Here is a 21,948-nt window from a genome sequence, read left to right on the forward strand (position 1 = left end):
GGGGTGTCCCTGTGACAGGGACCTGGTGCAGCTCCAACCTCCTGCACTGAAGGGGAGAGGCAGAAGGGGAGGAAAGAGGGCAAAGGGTATGAATGTGCACCCCAAACCAGAGCCATTGGGACAGCAGGAGGCTGAGGCCCAGGACTGTGCTTGCCCAACCTACAGGGTATGTGTGTGTCTGTGTGTGTCTCTTGTGTGTGTGTGTTTGTGTTTCTGCACATAGTGTGTGTTGAGGTTTGGTAACAGAATCACTGTTGAAAAAGGCAGAGGCCTCCACAATTCCCAGGGACCTGACACACAGACAAAAGGAAATAGAGAAGGAGGGACAAGGAGGCTGGACAGAGAGGGGAGGGGACAGAGAGGTGTCCTGGGCACAGACCCCACCCATGAGCCTGAGAAGTGCTCCTGCCCCGGGAAGAGGCTCAGCACAGGAGGAGGAAGGACAGCACAGCTGACAGCCGTGCTCACAAAGTTTCTGGATCCCAGGCTCATCTCCACAGAGGAGAACATGCAGGCAGCACAGGCCATGGGGCCCCTCTCAGCCCCTCCCTACACACTGCACATCACCTGGAAGGAGCTCCTGCTCACAGGTGAGGAGAGAACTTCCTGGGAGAGGACAAGAGGAGGAAGCAGAATGATTGGATGGGGTTTCCTGAGGAGGATGCGGTTCTAAAAAATAAAAGAAGTCAGCACTTTGGGAGGCTGAAGTGGGTGGATCATGAGGTCAGGAGATCAAGATCAGTCTGGTCAACATAGTGAAGTCCCCTCTCTACTAAAAATACACAAAATTAACCAGGTGTGGTGGTGTGCTCCTTTAATTCTAGCTACTCAGGAGGCTGAGGCAGGAGAATTGCATGAACCTGGGAGGCAGAGGTTACAGTGAGCCGAAATGGCGCCATTACATGCCAGCCTGGGCGACAGTACGAGACTCTGTCTCAAAAAGAAAAAAAAAAAATACAGGAAAGAAGGCTCTGTTGGAGCCTGGATAGGGGAAAACATACCAGAGAGGGACAGGGGTCAAAACGGGAAAATTACATTGCACTGCAATTGGTAAGAGGTAGGAAAATCTCAAGTGTTCTTTTTTGCTGGTTAATCATCACTGGACACCACATTTTGAAAAATGATAATAATAACTACTATCAGATGACATTTCAAATGAAAATATAAGCAGGGCATGAAACACTGTCCTCAGCAAAAAACCTCAACAATTGGAGAAAGCCAAAAAAAAAATACTCTGGGCAGGGAGGACCCTGGGAACTCTCACAGGTACAGGAATTTACAGCCTCTCCAAGGCACTGATGTGCAACCAACATCAAAAGTCCCTGTCCTTATGGAACTCATGCTGTCATGGGGAGGAAGACAGACATGCAAAGAGATCTAGAATGTGAGGTCAGGTGTTGACAAGAGCTCCGGAGGGAGCAGAGCAGGGAAAGACCAGAAAGGGAAGACCCAGGGTCTCCAAAGGAAGTGTCAGAAGTCTAAGGACGCCCTGATGCGAGCAGGACCTGAAGGCAGTGTGGAGAGAGCTGTGCAGACCCCTGGGGAAGAGGATTCGAAAAAGAAAAATGCCAAGTTCGGAAGTGTTGAAGGAATGGGGGTCGTGCTGCTGACCTTGACCCGGTAGGACAGTAGGACACACACACACTCACAAACACACACACAAAAGATGTATGTTTGTGTTTGTGAGTGTGTGTGTGTGTGTGTGTTTTTTTTCAAGGCTGATGACTGAAGAGATCCTCTCAGGACCCAGGGCCCCATCTTTTCACCCCAATACATAGGTCTCAATATTGACTGATGCTCTCTCCACCTCCTAGCATCACTTTTAATCTTCTGGAACCTGCCCACCACTGCCCAAGTCGTGATTGAAGCCCAGCCAGCCAAAGTTTCCGAGGGAAAGGATGTTCTTCTACTTGTCCACAATTTGCCCCAGAATCTCGCTGCCTGCATCTGGTACAAAGGGCAAATAATGGACCTCCAACATTACATTACAGCATATGTAAAAGATGCTGAAACAATTATATTTGGGCCTGCATACAGTGGACGAGAAACAGTATATTCCAATGCATCCCTGCTGATCCAGAATGTCACCCAGAAGGACACAGGATCCTACACCATACAAATCATAAAGCGAGGTGATAAGACTAAAGGAGTAACTGGACATTTCACCTTATACGGTGAGTGATTCCACATGATCCCTGGGTGTTGGGGGGTGGGGGTCACTTCTACTTTGCACACACAGGATGGTCAGGCCTGGACTGTGCCTGTGTCCCTCTCTGCATTATGTCCCATGTTGGGGTTTTGGCATTTAGTGCAGGACACACACAGAGGAGACAAACTTCAACAGATCAGAATTCCTTTCCTGCCTCCAGACCCTGCAGATACTTGCTGCACAGGAAGGACAGTCTGATGGGGTGGGGGGTGCTCAGCAGGAGGAGATCAACCTCAGCCAAGCACCTCATGCCCTCTTCATAAATTTGACCCTCAGAAAGACCCTGGAGAAGTGAGTAGGGCTTTGCCAAAGAGGACCCCTGAGATACTCTCAGAGAAGCTCAGCCCAAGAAGCCTCAACCTCAGACCCCTGTCCCTACATCCTTACTCCAGATAAAGCTGAGGAGCCTGTGCCACGGCTCAGTTGTGGCAGGGCTTACTGGGACCAAGGATTTACCAGCTGTCTGAGGACTGTGTCTCCTGGAGCTGCTCACTGCCAGGGCTCAGCCCTCAGAGCCTCATCTGGGCAAGGACAGAGCTCTTTCTTCACCTGAGACTCAGAGTGGAGAGGACAGAAAGACAAGCTTTGTAGGCCATCAGTCAACTGCCTTGTGAGGCTTAGGACACTCCATAGAAAGTCTAATGTCCCCAGAAGCAGAAACAGAAGAGAGAAAATGTACCTGGCAGCAGCTTGTCCACAGGGATCTGACCTAAAGGTGCTCTCTCATGAGACTGAATAATAATAAATGCTGTTTGTGTGAACACCTCCACTGTGCCAAGCATTAGGTCAGGTGACTGTGAAGAATTTACAATTTATTCACAGATAGCATGAAAAGCCATAGTCCATTTGCCATTTAGCTTATTTGACTGAGAAAAAACTGAGGCACAGGAAGGCACAGTCACTGAACCAGAGTCACACAAACACAAAAGGCAGATCAGGGTCACATGAGGTCTGTCTGCAGCCACAGGCCCATCCTCTCCTCCACCAGAAGTGAGGGCTTATTGGGTTCCAAGGACCCCATAGTCATTTATTGGCTCAAATCCTCTCTTCTTAGGCATCCAAACCTCAGAGGAGTGAGAGCAAATGCTCAGCTGATTAGTCTGCACTCCAGAACTAAATTACCTGCCTCAACTGTCAGAGTCAGTGCAAAAAAATGTCCAGGCCTCCACCTCAGATCTTAACTCCTATCACTGAACCTGAAATCCTATGTTTCCCAAAGTGTCCATGTCACTGGCATGACAGGATAAAGGACAGGACCTTGTTTTCTTTCACCACACACACCCCGCACCAGCACAGGCCCAGTGAGAGACACACACTCAGGAGCTCTCACATAACAAATGAAGGAATTGAATGAAGAAACAAATGATTCATAACCTCTTTAGAGGCTGAATCTTGGATGCAGAATCCTAGGAAGTTCTAGCCACACCTGTCCCTTTTCCTTCAGAGGCTGACACCCATGTTTCATCCCCCCACTACCTCTTGCCCCTAAAGCCACCCCACTTCATGTATAACTCTGAAGCTCTTTGGCCACTGGAGGGTTTTCAGGGCTCCCTGGTCCTGGACTGTGGAACTGGGGGTACCTGGTCCTTGGGGTCTCTGAAGTCACTGTAGTCCCCGCGGTTCACTGCCATGCTGTCTCTGCCTCTCTCTGCTTCTCTGTGTCCCTCACCTTCCTCCCACTTCATTCTAACTGGCAAACCCTGTTCTGCACACCTTCTTCCTCCACCCCAGCCCTTCCCCAGACAATCCCTCTAACTAGGCTGACTGTTCTGTTCCCTTGCTGCTAACACTGTGGTCTGGTCCACTTCCCAGGAAATGGGAAAGGTACAGAAATCACCTGGAACTGCCACTCCTGCCAGGCTTCATCTCCAGCCAATGTCCCCAGGTCACTAAGCAAATGAGCTTCCACTGTATCCCCATCCAGGGCTCTGTCCCTTTGTGAAGCTCATCTGTGGACAAGACTGTGGGACAGGGAAAGGCAGCTCCTCCATCCACTCTTATAATTCCCAGACAAGTTCTTCTGGCCTCCTGCACAAGCAAAACCAATTTATCCCGATGGTGAGTTGCAGTAAAGAAAGATTTTAATGACTCCAAGTCTGCCAAACAGGAGGACAGAGGTTTATCATTACTCAAATCAGCCTCCCTAGTGGAAAAGGGGTTAGAGATTTTCAAGGATAGTTTCAGGGGCACAGAACTAAAAAATGGGTACTGCTGATTGTTTGGGGATGGAATCATGGGGGCGGAGGGAAATGATCTGTTTGTGCTTGAATCAGACTCTAGGTGGGGACCACGTGACTGGCTGTCATGGGTATGGATGAGGTCAGCCGGTTGCCAGAATGCAAAGAATGAGAAACATCTCAAAAGACCAATCTCAGGTTCTACAATAGTGATGTTATCTATAGGAGCAATTAGTTGCAAATTTTGTAAACTCTGGCCAAATGACATTTGAGGAGTAAGGGATTATAGAAACGGTGCCTCCATTTTAGCAGAATTCAGTTCCCTCCTATAATCTTAGTCTCATGGTCTTTCACCAGTTTTACAAAGGCAATCCCTGGGCAAAAGAAGGGTATTAGTGTTATGGAGGAACTATTATCATTCTTGCTTCAAAGTTAAACCATAAACTAAATTCCTCCCATGGTTAGCCTGGCCTATGGCCAGGAATGAGGGAGGACAGCCAGCCTGAGACTAGATGCCAGATGGAGTCAGCCATGCTAGTTTGCTGTCACTGTTGTAAACTTTGCACTGACTCACCAGGGTGTCAGAGGCTGGACAGGTCTGCAGTCTCCAAAGCCCATGGGCTGATTTCACCCATTTCACTCGTGACTCCATCCTCAACCTACCATGGAGCTCACATTCTCCAGTCACTTCCTAGAGACTTCTGGTTTCCTGTCAGGCATATAACGAGCTTGAAATTTGTCACTTGGTTCTAACAGTAAGTAAAAAGCTGAAAAACCTCAAAAGTCAACAACTCATTAAAATCCCTCAGAGATGGCCAGGCACAGTGACTCACGCCTGTAATCCCAGCACTTTGGGAGGCTGAGGCAGGCAGATCACAAGGTCAGGAGATCGAGACCACCCTGGGTAACACGGTGAAACCCTGTCTCTACTAAAAATACAAACAAATTAGCTGGGCATGGTGGCAGGCACCTGTAGTCCCAGCTACTCAGGAGACTGAGGAAGGAGAATGGTGTGAACCTGGGAGGCAGAGCTTGCTTGAGCCACGATCGTGCCACTGCACTCCAGTCTGGACAACAGAGCGAGACTCCATCTCAGAAAAAGAAAAAAAAAGGGCTGTTAGAGAAATGAGGAATGCTTTTGATGCTTACTGGTAGACTGTACACAGCTGAGGAAAGAATCCCTGGCTTGAGGATGTGTGAATAAAAACTTCCCAAACTGAAACAGTAAAGTTCAAAAAAGTGGGGAAAGAAAGTGGAACAACATATGGAACTTCATATTTAATACTTTGTATTGACAATAGCAATTTTTAAATGTTGTAGTTGTGGGACAACTACCAAGGCTGTAACATACACGTAGTGGAAATACTGGTGGTTTTGAGGACCTGTTGCAGGTGGCCAGGTGGGTACTACCTGATGGTTTTACTGCCTGTGCCACATATGATTGTTTCCTCCTGATGGTGCCATTTTCATAAGTTGGGGTTCTTCGTGTGGGGGACACATGAGCCATTGGCGTCTCACTTAGACTCTTCCTAATTCACACAAACTTAACCTCCAGTTGTATTTCCTGAGGTTAAGAGAAAATGAAGAAAGCATTTCACATACCTGTTTTGGGCTCCTCCCCATTTTTCCTAACTCTGCACAGAAATTAGAAACAGGGAGTTCTTTCTATATTTACTAACATAACACATATCCCTTCTTTTAATTAGGCATCATTCCTCCCTTTATGTAATTGACACACTGGCCAGTTCTGTCCTTTTAATGGGACTCTCTCTACTTAAGGAGTTGCTAATTTCAAATCACCTTTGGCATCTTTCTTTGAGCATAATGTGATCCTGCTGGAATTCACCCCACACCTAAACCTTAATTGGGCATCAAGAGAAATACTACTACCAGCAATTGATCTTAGATGTTTGGACCATCAGTAAAAATTTCCACTTACAACAACATTTTAATGTTTCCTCCAAATTTTGTTTTGTTTTGTTACTAGAGTCAGAACATAACATGAGGTCTAAACTCCTGACAACTTTTTATGGGAAAATTACAGTATTACAAATTGAGCATCCCAAATCCAGAAATCCAAAATCTGAAATGCTCCAAAATCCAACACTTCTGACCATTGATGTGATGCTAAAAAGAAGTGCTCACTGGAGCATTTTGGATTTTAAATTTTTCATATGTGGGATGCTAACCCAGTACATCTACTGCGTTTATTCCAAAATAAAAAAAAAAAAAAAGTTAGAACTCCAAAACACTTGGTTTTAAGCTTTTTGAATAAGGAACACTTTATCTGTATGAACTGCAGGTATGAAGCTGTACAGGAGATCTCTACAACCTCTTCATCCTTCATAACTAAAACCACACACCTAGGGAACAATGCTCTATTCCCCCGACCCCAGCTCCTGGAAACTACTATTCTACTCTCTGATTCACTCTGGAATCCACTAAGATGAGGTACACCAAATAGTCAAACTCATAGAATCAGAGAGTAGAATGTCTAATGAGAGAAAGTATCTGCAAGATTTCTTCCCAAATATTGGTCTAGTAGCCACCAAACATATATGGTGCATGAGGGCCAGACTTCCATCCTCAGTTCATGTTCGCCCTTTCCACCAGTCAGTTCTGCATTTGCAAACATCCACATGTATTTCTAGAAAGATCCACATGGTCCTCACCTGCCCTCTACAGGGGGAAGGGAACATCATGGACCCAGAACAGGGAACATGGTCTTGATCCAAAGTTATCAGCTCTTGCCTGTCCCCTTCACTCTTTGTAGGTCATTCCTTGGACTCTGCTCTATCTTTAGAGGCCACTGGTTAAAGTCAGTCACTATGAGACAGCTGGGAAAACTGCCCCACCTTGTGGTTCCACTGCCTGATGACTGAACTGACCTCCAGGCTTGAATCTGGTCTCCCCAGTGTTATTTCTGCTGAAGTACCCAGTCCCAGGCCAGACTTCCCAGTACCCAAAGGGTTTAAGGACAATGGGGAGTTCCATCATCCATCTCTAGGATGTCCTTGGAAAGGGAAGCTGCAGAGAAAATATACCTTGGGGGGCAAAGTAAGACTGAAACTAAGAAGATTCCAGCACTGCATGCTCCAGGTGAGGACCACAGGGTGGGCCAGGCAGGCAGTTGGAGAGGGAGGGACTCAGAGAGGCAACAGGGTCTGTGACTACTGGTCCCATGTCTTTCCATGACCTAATACTGCTGCTCATTTCACACTTGAGAAAGTCTGTGCTTCTCCCACATAAAGCAGACAGCCTCACAATCTCTGAGCCCTCAGATTGCCATGCATCACTCTTGTAACACACACTCCTGCGATGGGCTTTTAAGGACTTGGGTGGGCTGAGAGGTGGGAAATGCCAACTCTGATTTAAAAATGTCTTTGGAGGAATCAAAGGTGCCACACAGGGCAATCTTCTCTCTGTCATCTGCACAGTGGAGACTCCCAAGCCCTCCATTTCCAGCAGCAACTTAAACCCCAGGGAGGCCGTGGAGACTGTCATCTTATCCTGTGATCCTGACACTCAGGACGTAAGCTACCTGTGGTGGATAAACGGTCAGAGCCTCCCTATCAGTCACAAGTTGCAGCTGTCCAAAACCAACAGGACCCTCATTATATTTGGTGTCACAAACGATACTGCAGAACCCTACGAATGTGAAATGAAGAACCCAGTGAGTTCCAGCCGCAGTGACCCAGTCACCCTGAATCTCCTCCATGAGTATTTTCTGTTTCTCTGTAAGCCAGGCGGCCATCCCAAATACACATGGCCAGAGGCCAGGCCTCTCACTCCCTCTCAGGTCCAAGTACAGAGACCTTTACCCCTGGACATCAAAGCTGGCCATGACTACTAAGAGTAGGCTTAGGCTTGATCAACAATGGGAGAGAAGAGGTTGCCCCTGTCATGGGAGACTCAGGGTCCACAGCTTATGATGGGAGAAAAAGGTGAATGTCTCAGGCTCCAGATCAGTGAACACAGCAGGGATTTGACTGGGACTTCAGTGTTGTGACTTAGCTCACAGGGTCACTGTGGCCCTTCCACAGACCAGGATTTTCCCTTCCCTCTGACAATATCACCTGTGACTTTATTCTCTTTGCTCCAGATGGCCTGGATGCCCCCACCATTTCTTCTGCATACACCTATTACCATACAGGGGAACTCCCCAAGCTCTCCTGCCTCACAGACTCTCACCCACTGGCACAGCATTCTTGGCTGATTGATGGGAAGTTCCAGCAATCAGCACAAGTGTTCTTTATCTCCCAAATCACTAAAACATATACAGGGGTCTATGTCTTTTTCATCCATTAACTCAGCCACTGGTGGAACAAATCTCATAATCAAGAGGATCATAATCCATGGTAAGTGGATCCCTGGAGCATTGGCAATATGTTTTCCAGTGAAGCCTATCTGGCTATCAGGGAAGAGTCACCTGCCCTCTGCAAAGGGAGAGGGAAAATCAAAAACCCAGGACAGGGAACATATTTCTGCTCCAAAACCACCAGCTTTTGCCTGTCCCCTTCACTCTTTCTAGATCATTCTTTAGACTACACACTAACAATGAACAATCTGAAAGGAAATTAAGAAAACAATTTCAATTAACATTAACATCAAAAGGAATAAAATATTTTTGATAAAGTTAAACCCAAAAGGTCAAAGGGTTATACCCTGAAAACTCCAAAACATTACTGAAAGAAACTAAAGACGACATCAATATATGGAAAGACATTTCATTCTCACGGATTGGAAGAATCAATATTGTTAGGAAGACAATATTACCCAAAGTGAGTTCCAGATTCAAAGCAACCCCTACCAGAATTCCAGTAACATTTTTTGCAGAATTACAAAAATCTGTCCTAAACCTGACCTGACGGCTTCTTATTAATGACTGCCACAACAGAGACACTGAGAAAAATATGCAACCATGAAAAGGTGGAAAGTTTTGATGATATAGAAAATAGCAAACAGCCTTTCTCATATCCCAAAGGCTTCAAAAATATACAAGCGCAGCATGGCCAGTATGGAATTGATCAAAAACTAATCACCAAGCTAGAAATGTGGTGTGAGGAAAAAAAAAATCAAGAATGTATTTGGCCTATCACCTCCCACTTTTGCATACTAATCTGATGCTGAAAAGAAATGCTCACTGGAACATTTTAGATTTTGAATCTTTCAGATTTGGGATGCTAAACCAGTAAGTATATGACAAATATTTCAGAATCAAAAAATGTCAGAAATCCAAAACACTTTTTGTCCTAAGTCTTATGCATAAGAAATACTCAATCTGTGTGAACTGTAGGCATCAAACTGTACGGCAGATCTCTAGAATCTCCACATCTGGCATAACAGAAACTGCACACCCATGAACAACTTCTGATCCTCCCCAATCCCAGCTCCTGGAAACCAGCAGTCACTTCTCAGATTCACTCTGGAACCCACTTCCATGAGGTCCCTAGAGTAGTCAAACAAATGGAATCGGAGAGTAGAGTGTCCTATGAAAGAAAATGTTTGCAAAAGTTCTCCCTAAGTTTGTCTCATATCCATCAAACACACATGGTCCATGAGGACCAGATTTCCAGCAGTTCATTCCCACCCTTTCCACCAGTCAGTTCTGCATTTGCAAATCTCCACATATATTTCTGGACAGGTCCACATAGACCTCACCTGCCCTCTGCAGAAGGAGAGGAAACTTACAGAACCCAGAACAGGGAACATGGTTCTACTCCAAAGCCACCAGCTCTTGCCTGTCCCCTTCACTCTTTCTAGATCATTTCTTGCACTCTGCTCTATCTTTGGAGGTCACTGGCTCAAGTAAGTCATCATGAAACACCTGCAAAAACACTGCCCCACCTTGTGCCTCCACTGCCTGATGACTGAACTGACCTCCAGGCTTGACTCTGGTCTCCCCTGTCTTATTTCTGCTGAAACATCCAGTCCCAGGCCAGGCTGCTCAGTATCTTCAGGGTTTTAGGACAATGGGAAGTCCCATTATTGCTTATCTCTAGAATGTCCTTGGAAATGGAAGCTGCAGAGAAATCACATCTAAGGGGGCAAAGTAGGATAGAATTTGGAAGGGGCATAGGAGTTGCACATTCCAGGTAAGGAACCCAAGGTGAACCAGTCAATCAGCTGATTAGACAGGGACTGGGAGGGGTACGAGGGACTGTGACTCCCACTGATGTGTCTGTCCATGACCCAACACTGTTGCTCAATTCACACTTGAGAAAGTCTGTGCTTCCCTAAGACAGAGCACGCAGCCTCACCGTCTTTGAGCACTGAGATCATCATGCATGTCTTGTAACACACGCACCAGCTATTGACTTTCAAGGACTTGGGTGGGCTGAGAGGTGGGAGATGCCAACTCTGATTGAAGGATGTCTGTAGAGGAATCAAAGGTGCCACACAAGACAATCTTCTCTCTGTTACCCACACAGTGGAGCTGCCCAAGCCCTACATCACCAGCAACAACTTCAACCCCATGGAGAATAAGAATGCTGTAGCCTTAACATGTGAACCTAAGACTCAAAACTACACCTACGTTTGGTGGGTAAATGGTCAGAGCGTCCCGGTCACTCCCAGGCTAAAGCAACCCGGTGAAAACAGGATCCTCATTCTCGCCAATGTCACAAGAAATGACACAGGATCCTACGAATGTGAAATACAGGATCGAGTTGGTAGCATTCGCAGTGACCCAGTCACCCTGGATGTCCTCTGTGAGTATATTTGGGTCATCTGTGGGCCAGGCCACCAGTTTAAATCCAAATGACCAGAAGCCAGGCATCTCAGTCTCTCTCAGGTCCAAGTACAGACACTGTTATTTCTGGACACCCAAGCAGGCCATGACTCCCTGCCCTGGAGAAACCTGGGTAGGCACAGCCTTAACCAAGAATATAAGGGGAGGGGATGCTCTTGTCATGGGAGACTTGGGGTCTACAGCTTGTGATGGGAGAAACAGGTGAATACCTCAGGCCTTGGCTCAGTGAACACAGAAGGGGTTTGGCTCGGCCTTGAGGGTGTGTCTTGGCTCAGAGGGACACTCTGTCCCTTTAAGAGACCAGGAGCATCCCCTTCCCTCGTGCTACATCACCGATGTCTTTATTATCTTTACTCCAGATGGTCCAGACGTCCCCAGGATTATCCCTCCATTCACCTATTACCATTCAGGAGAAAACCTCTACTTGTCCTGCTTCGCGGACTCTAACCCACCGGCAGAGTATACTTGGACGATTAATAGGAAGTTTCTTCAATCAGGACAAAAGCTCTATATCCCCCATATTACTACAAAGCATAGCGGGCTCTATGGTTGCTCTGCTCATAACTCAGCCACTGGCAGGGAAATTTCCACATTCAAGAAAATCAAAGTCTCTCGTAAGTGGATCCCTGCATCATGGGCAATAGGGTTTTAGGTGGAGTCTATCTGGCTTTCAGAGAAGAGTCAGGAAAACATTTTAATTCCCAGCCTGTGTCCCATGGGCAGAAGCAAATCCTAAATTCTCCTCCTGAACCCTCCCAATTTGTCTCTACAGACCCTCTTCTCTTTCTTTTTCTGTTTTCTCATGGCTGACCTTGTGTCCAGCCTGAGAAAAGTAGGGAGGGGGCTTTGAGCCCTATGTGGTGGAAGAGGCTTCACAGAGGTGGAAGAGGCTTCACAGAGGGACAAGAAGGAGAGTCTTCAAGATCAAATTGCTTTTCGCTGTCACCAACACATCCGTTTCTGCCACATCTTTGATTTCTTTTACCTACTCCATCAGCTAAAAGGAACATCTGAGGCTTTGAAACATGCTCACATTATTCCCCCAAATGAGAGGAGGAAGCCCCTTGGATGAGAGAGGAGCAGCTTAGACTGCTGCCTGCTCTGCTCCGGGCTTCTCCGGTGACTGGCCCTGCCTGACTCCACCTGGGGTGGGACAAGCATGTGTGGAGGAAGAGCCCTGGTGGCCTGTCCTGAATTCAGCTAAATCGAGCTGCCAGTTGAAGTGAAGCCTAGTCTGCAGGGAAATAAGAACAGAGGGAGCCTTGGGGCAGACTCTTGAACTGTGTCCTGGCTCTGAAGTCACCGACTGTATGAGGCTGTGGGCATAGCACATGGGACACAGCACAGAGGACAGTGAGTGATGCACACTTGGAGAAATAGTGAGATTCACCTCTGGGGCTCTGCATGGCAGGAAAGGGGCAATGCCAAAAAGTGTGTATTTATAGAGTATAAGACTACCAGGACACTTTATATATATATATCTAATATAAGACTTATCATTAACTAAGTGTGCAATTTAGTGTTGTGTAACCATCACACTATCCATTTCCAGAACTTTTCCCTTTTACCATATTAAATCTCTGGATCCAAAAAACAGTAACTCTCACTCCTCCCCCTAACCCTTAGCACCCACCATTCTACTTTCTGTCTCTATGTAACTAGCTATTCTATCTTTTATAAATGGAATTATATAATAATTGTCCTTTTGTGTCTGGCTTATTTCAGTGAGCATAATGTCTTCAAGTTTCATCCTTTTTGCACGATGTATTGGAATTTTATTCCTTTTAAGGTTGAATAGCATTTCGATTTATTTAGATACACTTCATTTGCCTACCCACTTATCTTTCAAAGGACAATGGACTTTTCCGCTGCTTCCATTTTTTGGCTATTGTGAGTAATGCTTCTCTGAACATCAATGTGCAAATACTTGTTCAAATTTCCTTCCACTCTATAGGCAGTATGTCCAGAAGTGGAATTGCTGGATCGAATGGTAATTTATTGTTTAATTTTTTGAGAAAGAGCCACACCACTTTTTACAGTGGCTATAACATTTCCCATTCCCATCAGCAATGCACTAGAGCTCCAATTTTTCCATCTATTTGAAAACACTTGTTATGTGTTGCTGTCGTTATTGTTTATCAAAGCCATCCTAAAGTGTGTGAGGTTGTGTCACATTGTGGTTTCGATTTGTATATCTCTAAGTATTCGTGACACTGAGGAACTCTGCATGGGCTTATTGGATATTTGTATATCTTCCTTGAAGAAAACTCTATTTTAATCCTTTGTTCATTTTTTAATTGGGTTTTTGGATGTTTGCTGTTGTTGACTTGTAGTTTTTCATGTATTCTGGAAATTAATTTCTTATCACACTTATAATTTGCAAATATTTTTCTCATTTCATGGGTTGCCTTTTTACTTTCTTGATAATGTTCTTTGATATATAAAAGGTTTTGATTTTTATGAAATCCAATTTATCCATTTTATTTATTGCCTATGCTTTTGCTGTTACAACCAAGAAATCATTGTGAAATCCAATATCAAGAAGCTTTTCTCCTATGTTTTCTTCTAAGAGTTGTATAGCTTTTACTTTTAAATTAGATCTTTGATCTATTGTGCGTTAATTTTTGTATATAGTGTTAGGTAAAGGTTCCACTCATTCTTGCCCTTGGATATCCAGCTTGCCCAATATCATTTCGTCAGAACACTGTCCTTTCAACATTGAACGATCTTGGCATGCTCGATGAAAATCATTTTGCCATATATGCAGGTATTTCTTTCTGGGTTCTTTGTTCTATTTCACTAATTTCTATGTCCTCCTTTATTCCAATACCACACTGTATTGGTTACTTGGGCTTTGCAGTAAATGCTGAAATCAGGAAGTGTGAGTCCTCCAGCCTCATTCTTCCTCTTCAAAGTTTTCTGTCTATTTAGAGTCATAAAATTCAATATAAATTTTAGGACAGATTTTTCCTTTTCTGCAATAATGTCACTGAGATTCTGATAGGAATTGTATTGAATCTGCAACTCACTTTTGGTAGCATTGTCTTCCTAACAATATTGAGTCTTCTAATTCATGAAAACAAAATGTTTTTCAATTTATTGCTGTCATCATTAAGCAATATTTTATGGATTTCAGGTATAATCATTTCACCTCTTTGGTTAAACTTATTCCTAAATATTTTATCTTTTTGATATTAATACAAATTAAATTTTTTTTCTTAATTTCCCTTCAGATTGTTCATGGTTAGTGTATTGAAATGTGACTGATGTTTGAATGTTGATTTTGTATTGTGCAACATTACTGAATTCATTTATTAATTCTAATAGGTTTATTGCATCTTTAGGATTTTCTACATATCAGTTCAAGTTATCTGTGAACAGAAATAATTTTACTCCTTTCTTCCAGTTTGAATGTCTTTTTTTAAATTCTTGCCTAATTTTTCTGACTAGACTTTTCAATACTACATTGAATAGACGTGTCAAAAGCAGCATCCTTGTCTTGTTCCTGCTCATACAGGGAAAGCTTTCAGTCTTTCTCCGTTGTGTATGATGTTAGCATTGGGTTTTTCACATATTGTCTTTATGTTGAGGTGGTTTCCTTCCATTCTTAGTTGGAATGTTTTTATTATGAAAAAATATTGAATTTCATCAAATACTTTTATTGATTCAATCTTACTACTGATTATAGCTCTGGGCCAGCCCAGGCTGAAATACAGTGGTGTGATTATGGTTCACTGCAGCCTCAACCTCCTGGGCTCAAGCAATCCTCCTTCTTCAGTCTCCCAAGATACGAGGACTACAGATGCATGCCAATATGACCAGCTAATTGGTTTTTAAATTTTTTTTTGTAGAGAGAGGGTCTCCCCGGGTTACCTATGCTGGTCCAAACACCTGGCCTCAATAAATCCTCCCACTGTGACCTCCCAAAGTGCTAGGATTAAAATATGACCCACCATGCTCAGACTCCATTTTCATTTCTGATTTTAGTAATTTTAATCTTCTCTCTCTTTTTCTTAGTCAGTCTAGTTAATGGTCATCAATTTTGTTGATTTTATTTCGAAGAATCAACTTTTGGTTTCAATAATTTCCTCTATTTTTTTCCATTCTCCATTTTATTTTTATCCACTCTAATCCTTATTGTTTCCTTCATTCACTGTGCTTGGGTTTACTTTGTTCTTCTTTCATATCCTGAAGTATGAGACAGCTTGCTTCACACCATTCTTTTAAAGGTTTAATGTAGTCAATGAAACAAGATGCCACACGCAGAGGAACCAATGTCACCTGCTATATTACTACCATCATCATTAGCCTTCAAGTCAAATAGTCCCAGAATCAAATCTCAGATCCACCTATTACTAGCCATATGACACCAGGAAAGATTTTACACTACTCTAAGCTTGTGTCTTTTCATAAGCTAGACGGAAATAATGTCTACCTGACAGGGTTATTGTGTGAATTAAATGACGTACAGGTATTTAGCACAGGCCCTGGTACACGGGAAGTGCGCCTCAACAGTATCTAACTATTTCCATATATATATAGAAAAAGAGGTACCACATAAAACACTAGGACATGGTTACTGACTACTTGTGGGAGAGAAAGGAAAAAAGCTAAGTGCAAAGAATCAACCCTGGTATGTTAGTTTTTACTAACTGAGATGCATCCAGGATGGGATTAGACATATAAGATAATTTATCCGGGAAGACACTTGTGAGGGAATGTGGGGCAGGCATGAAGGTAGTATGGGAGAACCCACAGACCCCTATGTAAAGCTGACTTCTGTGAAAAAGAAAGAGAAAGAAGCTTTAGGTATCAATGCAGTTCTAAGAGAGTTTTTGCAAGGATGATCAGGAATCCTCCAACCAGTCACCCACTAGAGTTAAAGAGAGCCTCAGAGAACTAGGCTTGCTTTCACGCCCTTGCTGGGAACCTGTGAGAAGGAAGCTTTCTGTGCAAAGGAGGTGGTGAATTTGAAATGCACTGACCTGGGCCTTCTGTCAATCAGGTCCCTGCCAGGGAGACCTGGCAGGGTCTCATTCATGGCTGCCACAACAGAGACACTGAGAAAAAGATGCAACCATGAAAAGGTGGAAAGGTGGAAAGTTCTAATGACATAGAAAATAGCAATCAGCCTTTCTCACATCTGAAAACTTTCTGAAATATCTGAGTGCAGTAGAGAATTGACAGAGGACTGATCACCAACCTAGAAACATGGTGAGAAGGGAAAAAAAACTGCAAGAATATAATCATCTCCCATCAAATTTCCAACAGAAATAATGCATTCCTTGAAGAAACAATTATAGACTACCTCATGTTACATGCTTGTTCCTGAGGCTCCCCCCTGTAAAATAACATCGCCTCTATTCCTTTTCTTTTCTTTTCTTTCCATGACAGCTCCTTCAGTAACAGGGCGTGTTTCTGGCCTTAATCCGATATAGCAGTCGTGATGTCATTTCTGTATTTCAGGAAGACTGGCAGGTATGATGGCCTTTTCTCTTGTCCTGTTTCCTGCAAGATTGACTGCCATGCTTGGGAGAGGGAAAAGACTTATTTGCCTATATCTGGGACTGGATCTCCTCCTTCTTCCACTAAACTCCTGCTTTTCAGCACTAATTCCTGCAGTTCCCTTTCTCCCTGGCCTTTATGCTCCCTGTACCCCACTGTCCTTAAGACATAATTATCTCCAGCCTCTGCTCATTTGTTTCTCAGATTCAAATGAGAAACACAATTTCACATTGTGAAACCCTCTTCATTACTTTTAACATCTCTCAATAGTGTAATTCTCTCCATTCCCATAAAGCTCAACCACTTCTCAAAGTGTTTCTTGACTTCTTGTCTCCAGACTTTGAAACCTTCCTTGCATATGACTGCCTCATTACTTTTCTAAAATCTAGTTAATTCACTTAATCAAGAATCCCCAGGGGTCTACTCTAGCCTGTTTGGTAAGTACACATTTTTTCTATTTACTATTCATTCTCACTTTCTTTACATCTGCTTCCTAGTATAATTCCTCCATCATAATCAGAACTGTCTTCCTACACATCCCTGCCCCTTCACCCACAAAGACATAAAATTCTTAGTTCCAATGCTATGCCTAAAAACAGGGTGAACTCTCCTCCACCATCTGTACTACAGACTTAACCACACCCTTCATCACAAGCAACCTCTGACCTCGTGGAGAACAAAGACCTTAGGATTAGCCTGTGAACCTGAGACTCAGGACACAACCTATGTGTGGTTGACAGCTTTTCCTGATGACCAATTCACATGCTCAAAAAAGATACAGAAATGAAGAAGGCAAGGTCCCTACCCCACGGAACATAAAGCCTAAGACAGGAAATGAGACCTGAAAATAATCATGATACCAAAATAGAAAAAAAGTGAAGGCCACAAGAAATCAGAGAAATCTGATGGGAAATATAGCTACACATTGGAATCACTGGAAAACATTTTTAAAAGTGGATGCTCGAGCCCCACGTATTAGTTCCAGTATAAAGGTCTGGCGAGGGACCCAGGCACTGGTAATTTTTAAGTCTTCCCTGACACTACAAACACGTAACGAGGATGAAGAATTCTTGTTGTAATAGGTAGAACTTAAAACTAAATCAATGATTTTCAGCTAGAAGTACTGCAATTTCCTAAGGACCTTTTTCAACATAGGTAAGACTATACTTTTTTGGCCCTAATTATTAATGGGCTATACCAAGAACTCAGTAATCCAGTTGGGAAACAGAAGCTCAATGGAAAAGCCACCTTATTTGATATGTCAAAATATATATAAAGCATTTTCAAATGTGGGATAAGTGATGCTAAACCTTCTCTAAATAATATTTATGGGAATGTTAATAATATGAGTATTCTAGGCTGGGTGCGGTGGCTCACGCCTATAATCCCAGCACTTTGGGAGACCGAGGTGGGCAGATTATGAGGTCAGGAGATCGAGATCATCCTGGCTAACACGGTGAAACCCGTCTCTACTAAAAATACAAAAACAAAATTAGCCAGGCATGGTGGCAAGTGTCTGTAGTCCCAGCTAATCCAGAGGCTGAGGCAGGAGAATGGCGGGAATCCGAGAAGTGGAGCTTGCAGTGAGACAAGATGGTGCCACTGCTCTCCAGCCTGGGCGACAGAGTAAGACTCTGTCTCAAAAATAAAATAAAATAAATATAATAAAATAGTGTTCTAAAAACTATATGAAATTTCTGGAAATTGAGTATGTTATCAGTCGTAGTGTCATATGCCACAGCAGTAACTAGATTTCTATGTGAGCTGTGTCTTTACCATCATAAACCTAATAAAAATATCATTAGATTTTTAACCATAGTCATTTTAAATCTTTGTCATTCCCAGGCAGTTGCTTTCGTTCTTCCTCGAGGTATTTACAATCAGTTACAGTCCAAAATTGCTTTTTCTTCAAGGAGATATATGGAAAAGACTCTGACAACGACTCTTGAATACAAGTTTCTGATAACTTCAAGATCATACCACTGGACTCTCTGAGAACTTTCAAAATTTTAATGAACAGGATGCTACCTTCACGAAATTCAAGACAAAGAAGAAAAAAAACTCAAATTTATTGGACTAAATAATCAAAAGGGTAATATTTTCACAATTTTTTATTTGAAAATGTGCTGATTCCTTGAATGTTTTATTCTCCAGATATATGAACTTTCTCTTTTAAGCTATTTATACTTTACAGCAATTTGGTAAAGTATACTTTTGTAAACAAAAATTGAAACATTTGCTTTGGCTCCCTATCTGAGTGTCCCAGAATTGGGAAATTATTCATGAGTATACATATGCATATGGTAATAAAGTTATTTGCACAAATTCAGTAAGAATCTACTCTCTTTATAACAGGACACATTTAAAACATTGGTTATATTACCAAGGCTTTGACTGGGATGTTGTATTTGAGAGTATACATAGAATAAACCCATAGGGAATGCAGGCAAAGTCTAAAGTTGGCCTTGGTTTGGCTTCCTAGTCTCAAGAGGTTTTTGAAAGTTTAATCTGAGAGTCTTATAAAACTTCTAGCAAAGCAAAGTTTAAAAGGATCCTCTATGGTCCATTGCTACTCTTGCTTCACTTAGGTAAAAAATCTAGGCAAGTTTGGTGAGACTCAACTTATTTTGCAAACAAATTCATCCTACTGCAATTATCTTTGGAAAAAATGAGACTCCTATATAGAGAAAAATTATGTTGAAAAGAAAAACTGTAGTACACCTGTAACCAGACTGAACCACTGTTCATTATCTTTGAGTATGTATAATCCACTGGTAGACTAGACTGGACCCTGAATTCTTTTGGTTCTTCCAATTCAATTTTCTCCAATGAAATCATTAAGAACAAGAACAGCTCCGTTGCTGAAGCCATATAATCTGGAGGTGGACAACTCAATGTAAATTTCATGGGAAAACCCTCATGTCCGAGGTGTGGGCCACTCAGAGCTCACCAAATGTTCAACACTATAACTTAGAGACAACTGAACTGCAAACCACGAAAACAAGTTGATGACCTTACACTGTGGACAGCTTTTCTCAAGATGTCAGAACAAGACTATCTATCATGATGAGACTCTTACCTCTCTTAATTTCTCCTTCCTTATGCCTGTCTCCTTTGCTTCCCAGAATAATGCTGTACTTAGGATTTCACAAGAAGTAGCTTCTGAGAGTAAGTTAACAGTGTCAGACACATCACATCAACCACACTTTTTTTTTTTTAAGATGGAGTTTCTCACTTGTTGCCCATGCTGGAGTGCAATGGCACAATCTTGGCTCACCACAACCTCTGCCTCGGGGATTCAAGTGATTCCCTTGCTTCAGACTCCCTGGTAGCTGGGATTATAGGCATGCACCACCACACCTGGCTAATATTGTATTTTTAGTAGAGACGGGGTTTCTCCATGTTGGACAGTCTGGTCTTGAACTCCCAACCTCAGCATGCCTTGGCTTCCCAAGGTGCTGGGATTACAGGTGTGAGCCACTGCACCTGGCCCACACATTTTTACATAACAAGAGATCCTTTAGTCCACCCAAAAGCTGACGTTAGCTACATCTTTAACACAACTTTTTCCTAAAATATATGGAGTTTTTTTTAGGCTTCCACTTCTATACTTGCCTATTCTTCTCACGCCCTGTTTTAATTTAACATAGACATGCAATGCTAGAAAATAGAATGGCTCTCTACCAGCTTAACAAGGGGGAGTCTGTGCAGTTTCTGACACTTCTTTTGGCACATGGATAAATACCTCGGGTATTATAGAGACTCAGTTGTAAAAATCAACAAATGTGCTGCCTGGTTAAAATGACTAGACTCTTCTGGCTTCTTCTTTGATCTATTCTATTGTAGTTGGTTTGTATCTTGCTTAAGGTACATATTCCAAACTCTTGATATTTTCATCCTGATAGTCATACTGGTAGTCTCCCTTATGTGGTGCAATCTACAAACATTTTTATTTGTGTGCAAATATTTGTGAGCAGTCATACTTCAAATATCAAATTGTTTCTCTGGGACTGGAATTCAAAAACTCAAAGAAATGTGTGGTTTATGGACCGGACACAGTGGCTCACATCTGTAATCACAGCACTTTGGGAGGCCAAGGCGGGTGGATCACAAGGTCAGGAGTTCAACACCAGCCTGGTCAATATGGTGAAACCCTGTCTCTATTAAAAATACAAAAGTTAGCCGGGCGTGGTGGCGCACACCTGTAGTCCTGTAGGGAGACCCCCTGAAACCATTGCTATGGAATAAAAGATGAAATGCTCCTGATTATTGTAAACACAAAATTGCATGCAAGATTGTGTAAAGACAATGCCAGGTTGGGCTGCCACAATGAGCCAACAGTGCGTGATGTGCTTCCCCCTGCAGAGAGCCTATTAATGGACGTGTAGTCAGGGAAGTTTCACATCACCAAGATTTCTATCCCAGAAAAGCAGATGTTCATAGCTCTGGGATTGGAATGCAACCCTTGTGGAGAACCTATAAATGGACACATGAGGAGCGCCTGTTCATATGGATAAGATAGGGTGATAAATGCCCTTATCTTGCCACGGCTCTTCTAGGTCTCTTTAGGGGTAAGGCATACTCCCCTCTGAGAATTTTTTGGTTTAACTGGTTGTCTAGCTTCACTTCCTGTTTCTATTGATTGTTTGCAACCAGCTTTGACTGCAACTGTTACTGCTGATTAATATCTTGCTAATCATAGGTTATGGATACACTGTGTTTCTGTTTTAAGGCTCTGTTAGAAAATGCTGATGCACACACCATGTTGTAAATTTTTATCTCTGTATACTGTACTTTTGCATACCGATGTTATGTTAAAGAATTACTTCATCTCCATGTGACCATCTCACCTCAGAAACAAACCACTCTAAATCCCTCAGTAACCTACCCCTGCCCTCACTAAACTTACTAATAAATACTGGTATATCCAGTGCATTGGCGGCATCACAAGACCAGAAGTCAATGACCCGCCCCCCCAGACTCAGTTTTCACTATCTTGTGTATGTCTTTTACTTCTTGACCTGCCTATATGCCTGGGAACAAAGAGCGAGCCCTGTTGCATTGCGGGCTGCTGGCCAGATCCTGCAATATAATCCCAGCTACTTAGTATACTGAGGTGGGAGAATCGCTTGAACCCAGGAGGCAGAGGTTGCAGTGAGCCGAGATGGTGCCACTGCACTTCAGCCTGGGTGACAGAGCGAGACTCCATCCAAAAAAAAATAAAAGAAGAGGGGGTGGTGCCTCCAGCTCCCAGCAAGAGCAGCACAGAAGATAAGTGATTTCTGCGTTTTCAACTGAGCTACCAG

General features: G+C 43.2%; 1 protein-coding gene and 1 long non-coding RNA gene across 8 annotated transcripts in view; one reads left to right on the forward strand and one right to left on the reverse strand.

The window, feature by feature from the left end:
- The window catches only part of LOC140711854 (uncharacterized), a 591,910-nt gene that overhangs the window by 338,793 nt on the left and 231,169 nt on the right, over positions 1-21,948 (reverse strand). The window lies entirely within an intron of this gene.
- Positions 395-18,971, forward strand: LOC103247686 (pregnancy-specific beta-1-glycoprotein 7-like). Of its 5 annotated transcripts, none has more exons than XR_012093159.1 (7): positions 435-590; positions 1,815-2,174; positions 10,818-11,096; positions 11,497-11,751; positions 16,143-16,351; positions 16,532-16,615; positions 18,556-18,971. XR_012093159.1 is itself a non-coding variant. In XM_073016379.1 (7 exons), exons 1-7 carry the CDS (start codon positions 527-529, stop codon positions 15,039-15,041), a joined length of 1,290 nt encoding a protein of 429 aa, XP_072872480.1. In that variant the 3' UTR covers positions 15,042-15,644. The 5 variants fall into 5 exon arrangements, 4 of the variants coding, with proteins under 4 accessions (XP_072872481.1, XP_072872482.1, XP_072872480.1 ...); XM_073016379.1 differs by lacking the exons at positions 16,143-16,351; positions 16,532-16,615; positions 18,556-18,971 and adding exons at positions 7,824-8,102; positions 9,163-9,167; positions 14,989-15,644 and having other exon boundaries at positions 527-590; positions 10,823-11,096; XM_073016380.1 differs by lacking the exon at positions 16,143-16,351 and having other exon boundaries at positions 395-590; positions 18,488-18,971.

The sequence above is a fragment of the Chlorocebus sabaeus genome, chromosome 6 (assembly GCF_047675955.1).
Source record: "Chlorocebus sabaeus isolate Y175 chromosome 6, mChlSab1.0.hap1, whole genome shotgun sequence".
NCBI classification, from domain to species: Eukaryota; Metazoa; Chordata; class Mammalia; order Primates; family Cercopithecidae; genus Chlorocebus; species Chlorocebus sabaeus.

Coding starts and splice junctions, on each gene's coding strand:
- LOC103247686 (XM_073016379.1), top strand. CDS start 527: ATGGGGCCCCTCTCAGCCCCTCCCTACACACTGCACATCACCTGGAAG. Junction 591..1,814: donor GAAGGAGCTCCTGCTCACAG/GTGAGGAGAGAA, acceptor TCCACCTCCTAG/CATCACTTTTAATCTTCTGG. Junction 11,097..11,496: donor AGTCACCCTGGATGTCCTCT/GTGAGTATATTT, acceptor TCTTTACTCCAG/ATGGTCCAGACGTCCCCAGG.